This window comes from Miscanthus floridulus, chromosome 12, assembly GCF_019320115.1.
Source record: "Miscanthus floridulus cultivar M001 chromosome 12, ASM1932011v1, whole genome shotgun sequence".
Lineage (NCBI taxonomy): Eukaryota > Viridiplantae > Streptophyta > Magnoliopsida > Poales > Poaceae > Miscanthus > Miscanthus floridulus.
Genome location: NC_089591.1, coordinates 78,982,221 through 78,988,986, shown reverse-complemented (window position 1 = coordinate 78,988,986; position 6,766 = coordinate 78,982,221). Strand labels below are relative to the sequence as shown.

The 6,766-nt window shown below is 51.8% G+C and overlaps 1 protein-coding gene across 1 annotated transcript; it reads right to left on the bottom strand.

The window, feature by feature from the left end:
- Window positions 1-250: 250 nt before the first annotated feature.
- Window positions 251-3,007, bottom strand: LOC136497073 (probable amino acid permease 7). Its single transcript, XM_066492853.1, has 7 exons — window positions 2,743-3,007; window positions 2,358-2,606; window positions 2,103-2,196; window positions 1,752-1,969; window positions 1,512-1,645; window positions 1,171-1,398; window positions 251-1,015 (listed from the first exon to the last, which is right to left on the bottom strand). The coding sequence occupies exons 1-7, from the start codon at window positions 2,825-2,827 to the stop codon at window positions 605-607; spliced, it is 1,419 nt and encodes a 472-aa protein (XP_066348950.1). The 5' UTR covers window positions 2,828-3,007; the 3' UTR covers window positions 251-604.
- Between the last annotated feature and the right edge of the window lie 3,759 nt (window positions 3,008-6,766).

Genomic DNA, 6,766 nt, shown 5'->3' with positions numbered 1-6,766 from the left:
TTATTAGTTTTGTGGGAAGAGAGAAAGGAGAGTGTGTGTGTGTGGGGGGGGGGGGGGGGGGGGGGGGGGGGGGGGAGGTGAGGGTTCCATAAGAAGACAGGAGGCTAGACAAGAGTTCAGCTGCAGATGCTCTTAGAATTCCAAACTAGTCGGAGAAGCTCAATCTTGTCTATCCAAGTAGCCAACATGTAGAATCTGTGTGTGATTTAACATGAACAAACGGATGCTTGATCTAGGCATAACAGCATAGTGATGCGGGCAACCTAACATTGTTCTTTTCTTTTGGTTTTGAATATAAACACCTAACCTTATTCTTCCAAAGATTACTAATACGCACCCATCAGTGCAAGGTGACCCCTTCTACAAGCAGCCAAACACACCTCTTGCCATGGATTAAAGACAACGACCTGGTGAACAGCATCAGCAATAAACAAGAGCTTTTGGATCTAAACACGCACGGTTAGATATATATTCATCAATCATCATGGCTAATAAACGAACACACACAACACAGGGCAAAAAAAAACTTAGGTACGATTTGCTTCCTTTACACTTCGATCGTGACTTGCATGCATGACAGAAAAAGCACTACTAGCACACAACACTAGCCGAGCCTCTTGCGGATGACGCCCTCCACGGAGCCGACGAAGGCGAAGGTGCCGACGACGAAGCAGACGGCGCTGAATGCCTGGAGCGCGACCCACGTGCGCGTCCACGGCCGGACCCCCCGCTGGACGCAGTACATCTCGACGGGGAGGTAGATGGCGAGGGGCCAGAAGACGATGGCGCCCAGCACGCCCAGCACCTCGTTGAAGTAGGGGAAGAGCACGGCCAGCCCCGTGGTGCTCGCCACGTACGCCGTCCGGAAGCACACCCGGTGCAGGTTCAGCCTGTAGCTCCACGACGCCGGCACGCCGGGCACCTTCACGGCGTAGGATTTGTTCACGAACGCGCTGTTCGGGAACCTGGCCGCGAAGGACCGGTCCGCGAAGGTGAAGATCTGCTGGCTGAACATCTGCATGAAACAGAGCCAAGTCCCCTGAATTGATTGATGGTTTTGTTTTGTCAGAGAGAAAACAACGGTGTCCTTTTTGCTTGCATTGCAGATTTGCATGTGGTGGTGAGGCGATATGAGCGTGCGTGCATGTCCTGTGCCACTTACTGACTTACCTGGTAGCCACCAAGCAGGTGGAGCACGATGCAGGCGTTGGCGAAGTCGATGAGCCAGTACGGCTCGTAGAAGCCGAAGCCGGTGAGCAGGTTGCCCGGCGCGGCGTTGCCGAAGGCGGCGTACCCGAAGCAGCTCACGGCGAGGTAGAAGAAGGTGGTGGCCAGGACCGCGATGGCGTTCCCCTTCCGCATCGTCTCGCTCTCAGGTGGCGGCGATTTGAGCGTGTCCTGTATTATTGCAAGTTTTTAGCAAAAGCGTACCGGTACTATCCACTGAACACTCACACTGCTTTAATTAACAAGTTCACGCTCTGAAAAGTGAAGATGACTGTAATGTTTACCTGTATCTCCAGTAGGACAATGGTGTACGGGTAGGCGAACGCGATGTCGCCGATGGCCTGCGCGACTCGCCAGACTTTCTGCGCCGGGGTGCTCATCGGAACACCGGCGACGCTTCCTTTGATCGCCCCATTTTCTGATAGATTCGATATATACCCACAAGAATATTCACATCCAAGCTTGCATCAATATTCAATACATGCTGAATCTCTACCAAAATTGTCAAGCACGATGTCAGTTACCTATGGTCTTGGCGAGGCCGAGGCCGAGGCCGATGGTGGAGTAGGTGAAGGACATGACGGCGGCGACGACGGAGAGCCAGGCCATGTTGTGGAAGTTGGGAATGAAGGACAGCACCACCTGGGCCGCCCCGAAGAGCAGCATGTAGAGGTGATCACCGCCGGCGCCGCAGGGTGCGTCGTGCCCTCGGCTGTGGTAGCAGTTGGCCCTCATGATCGCCCTGCCACAGTGTGCCCTCATGATCTCAGCAGCGGAGCTAGGCTAGCATAGCATTACCGTGCATGGCTGGCCCGGCTGCCAAGTGGAAAACATATCCAGGAGATCGAAGAGCGGGAATGGATCGGGGTACGTACCTGAGGCAAGTCGCCGTGGTGATGGTGTAGGCGATTGCCGTCCCGTACAGGTTGAGGTACTGCAACAGGCCGCAGAGCCAGGTGCGCTTCTCCCCTGCACGCGTTGCTCATCAGTCGCCATGGAAAGATAGCAGTGAGCAAAGGCACATACAGTATTACACACGGAGCTGAGAACAAAGACGACAGGAGTCACAAGAACAAGAACAAAGACGCACGGTCGCAACGCAAGAAAAGACTTGAGGTAGCGTAGCGTACCCAGGTGCGTCCTGACGGCGTCCATGTAGGTGTAGTTCCTCTGGCGTTTCTGGGGGTCGTCACCGTCAGAGACGGGGGACCTGTAGCAGTGGGACAGGAGGAGGGCGGAGAGGTAGGTGACGAAGGCGAAGCAGAGCATGGCGACGGGGCCGCCCACCCAGCCCAGCTGCGCGACGCTCCACGAGAGCGCCAGCACGCCGGCGCCGATTATGGCGGTGATGATGTGCGCGAAGCAGGTCCATAGGTTGCCTGCCGCCGCCCATCGGTGACGACGACGACGAGAGAACGCGCAAAGAAAGGAAGAAATTCAACCGGAGCGAATTTGATTCATTCGACGCAAGGCGCTGGAGCTAGGGAGATAAGGTGTCAGTGGTGGTGGTTGTACCCGTGCGCGCGGCGTGGCCGTCGTCGTCGAGCTCGGGGCCGGCGGCGGCGACCTCCAGGGAGTGGCTGCCGTAGTGGTGCGCCATTGGCCAGCAGCGTTGGAGGAAACCAGCTGAAAGCGTGTACTACTGGGTACTGGCTGGTGTAGCCGCGTGAGAGGACTGAAGACTAGCGTGCGTGGACTAGTAGTGAGCAAAGAGGATAGCTCATCGGCGCTAGGGATCCTTGTCACCGTACTTGGTGGGTGGCTTGGAGAGGCCGGCTCGAACGAAGACCTTGGGCGTGGGCGGGCGGAGACTTTTGTCTCATCGACAGGAACGCCGGGCCTGGTTTTCGCGCTACTGGTAGTAGGAATTGTCAGGTGATCTCTACCGATGGCTCCGACGGATAATTGGGTTCTGATCCGCGCTCTCGTCGGGACGTCCAACCGTTCTCGGTGAAGATCGGAGCATAAAGCACGAAATTCATCTGAGTCGTCAGACGCTCTACCTACATCTCTGAAACCCTAAACCGATCTAAATAAGCGGGCGTTGTCAGCGACAGGAAGCACCGTCACTGGCCAACGCCGCCACTACACCGCCGCCCTTCATCGCAGCGCCTCCACCGAGTCTTCACCGAGCACCACGATGGTCAGCTCGTCTTCCTCGAAGGCGGCCGATGGTTTGCACCTCCTCCACCCCTCTCTCTCTCACTCTATCCGTTAATCCCATACTGGTAGACGTTTTAGGACTCGCTATTTATTCCAAATGCAAGTACACGTGCTAGATCTATGGCTAGTGATCATGTTTTACTTCTATCAACGGTATTAAACGCCTAACTAGGCGTAGATCTAGCCCGGCTGAGGGCACCATCACAGGACCGATCGACGGCGGCGCGCTCACCCACTGGGGAGCATGCGCTCCGGCGAGGGGACCTGCGGCGGCGCCAGTCAGATCTAGGGTTTAGGGAGCTTCTCACCGCAGCGCGTGTGGGGGATTAGGGCACCGTCGCCCAGACCGCTCGACGGCGGTGCGCTCACCTGCTAGGGAGCGTGCGTGCCGGCGAGGGGGCCGGCGACGACGCCATCACCTCTCGCTTTCGCTCGGTCGCTGCTAGTCATTGCGCTGATAGAGAAAAGGGAGGGAGACGAATGAGCTTAGGGTTTGGGGCGCGGCTGGCCAAGGGGTTGATCTCCCGAAAGCGACGCATGACTGTTCGATCTACATCGACGGCTGAGATCTGTCGGGCCAACTTTCAGCCCAGGCGGGCGCGCGCGACGGTCGGCTTTGCCGGACTAGGCTCAGGTTGCGGCCTGGAAAGGCGCACCTGAAAGCTCTAGTTTGGTTTTGGTTAATTGATGAAACCCTAAGTGCTAACCTAGTTTATCAAAGTGATTATGAGATAGGTAGCACTACTCCAAGTGATGAAGCAATGGCGAAGATCATGACGATGGTGATGGCATGATGATGATCAAATGCTTGAACTTGGAAAAGAAGAAAGAGAAAAACCAAAAGGCTCAAGGTAAAGGTATAAATAGTAGGAGCCATTTTATTTCGGTGACCAAAACACTTAGCGAGTGTGATCACATTTAGGTTAGATAGCCGTACTATTAAAAGAGGTGAAACTCGTATTGAAATGCGGTTATCAAAGCACCACTAGATGCTCTAACTCATTGCATATGCATTTAGAATCTAGTGGAGTACTAACACCCTTAAAAGTATTTTATGAAAATATGCTAACACATGTGCACAAGGTGATACACTTGGTGGTTGGTACATTTGAGCAAGGGTTAGAAACTTCACCGGTGGATAGTCCGATAGTGCCACCGGCGCCCTTTACAGAAAAGATAGGGGTTCACAGAGTGACCGGACACTAGGATCCTGAGTCTAGTCAGTAGCAGCAGTGAGCACGCGTCTCGGTCTTGTGATCGGATGCTGGCGTGAAGAGTGACCGGACGCTGGCAGGTTGCGTTCGGTCGGTGCTGACGTACGCTGACGTGAGGCGCACAGAGAAAACATTGAGTGACCGGACGTTGGGTGTGTCCGGTCGAACATGACCGGACGCGTCCGGTCGTAAAATTTTGCGTTTGGAACCTTACTGGAAACGACCGGACGCTGGGGTCCTACGTCCGGTCACTTTCTAACTGACGCATCTGGTCATCACTTGATCATTGAGATCGGGTGATCGGTGTTTGAAGCCAATGACACGTGGCAAGCATCGGGCGACCGGACGCTGGGGTCCTGCATCCGGTCAAACTGACCAGAGCATCCGGTCACCCCGTGTTGTGCCCAGTGAAGGGGTACAACGACTCTATTTTGTGGGGGCTTCTATTTAAGTCTCATGGCCGGCTCAAGCTCACTCTCTTGGCCATTTGCATTAACATAGCAACCTTATGAGCTTAGCCAAAGCCCTTCCACCCATCTTCATCATTGTTTCATCATCATTGTGAAATTGGGAGAAAATCCAAGTGCATTGCTTGAGTGATTGCATCTAGTGGCACTTGGCATTTGTGTTTCGCTGCGGGATTCACTTATTACTCTTGGTGGTTGCCGCCACCTAGACGACTTGGAGCAGCGAGGATCATTGAGCGGAGGTTGGTGATTGTCTCTGGCTCCGATCGTGGTGATTGTGAGGGGTCTTGTGTCTTCCCCGGTGGAGAGCTGAAAGGTAACTCTAGTGGATTGCTCGTGTCATTGAGTTACCTCACTTGTGGGTAGGTTCTTACGGTGTCCGATTGTGTGGATGAGGTTCGTGCAACACCTCTTAGCCGTCGAACCACAAGTGTTGGTTGACACAACAGAGACTAGCGTGCCGGCAAGCACGTGAACCTCGGGAGAAAAATTGGTTGTCTCTTGCCCTTTGGTGTTCTCCCGATGATTGATTTAGTATTTATCTTGTAATTGGTTCACTTCTCTACACGGCGGTATAATCACCCTACTCACTTATTTATATTCTTACAAACTAGTTGTGACAAGCTCTTTAGTATAATTAGAATTAAGAGCTTGCTTTGTTATTTTAAGTTCATCTAGTAGAGCTCTTTAGAGTAGCAAGATTGAGAGCTCTTAGTGAGTAGTAACATTGCAAGTTGTGTGCCTAATAATCATTGTAACTAGAATTATTGGATAGGTGGCTTGCAATTCCTTATAGAGCTAGAGCAAGTTTGTATTTCGTTATTTGTCATACTAATCAAATTGCTCTAGTGATTTGTAGATTTTTAAATAGGCTATTCACCCCCCCTCTAGCCATATTAGGACCTTTCAAGTGGTATCAGAGCTGTGGTCACCGTTTAATTGAAGGCTTAACAACCTCGGTGTCAAATTATGGCTCAAGTTATGTTCAACCATGTGGGGAGCAAACCACCGTTCTTTGATGGCACATGCTATGATTATTGGAAGAGAAAGATGAGGATGTATCTTGGTTCAATCAATGATCAAGTATGGAAGGTGACCGAGAATGACTATACTATCATGGATCCCGATGACCCCACCAACCAAGACTAAGACCAACAAGCAATGCAATACAATGGCTCTCAACACCATATACAATGCCATTGATTCCAAGGTGTTTGAGCAAATCAAGGATTGTGAAAGAGCAAATGAGGTATAGGAGGAGATTGGAGGAAATATATGAGGGCACACTGACGGTGAAGAGTGCTAAGTTGTACATTCTCAAGGATAAGTTGATAAGCTTCAAGATGAAGGAAGATGAGAGCATTCTGAAAATGTTCCATCGATTACAAGTGATTGTAAATGACTTGAAGGCCTTAGGAGAGAAGATCAAGGATGATGATGTCTCTTATCGGTTCTTGATGTGCTTACCTCCAAGATTTGAGATGTTGAGATTGCTTATCATAAGAGGATGAATTGAAGGAGATTACCTCTAACCAAGTACTAGGTGATGTCATGATCCAAGAGACATATCGTGTGAAAAGGGAGGGGGATAACAAGGATGACAAAGAAGAAAGAAGAAAGAAGAAGAAGAAGAGTATAGCATTCAAGGCTAGCTCATCATCATCTAAGAACAAGGGCAAGTCCAAGAAAGAATTA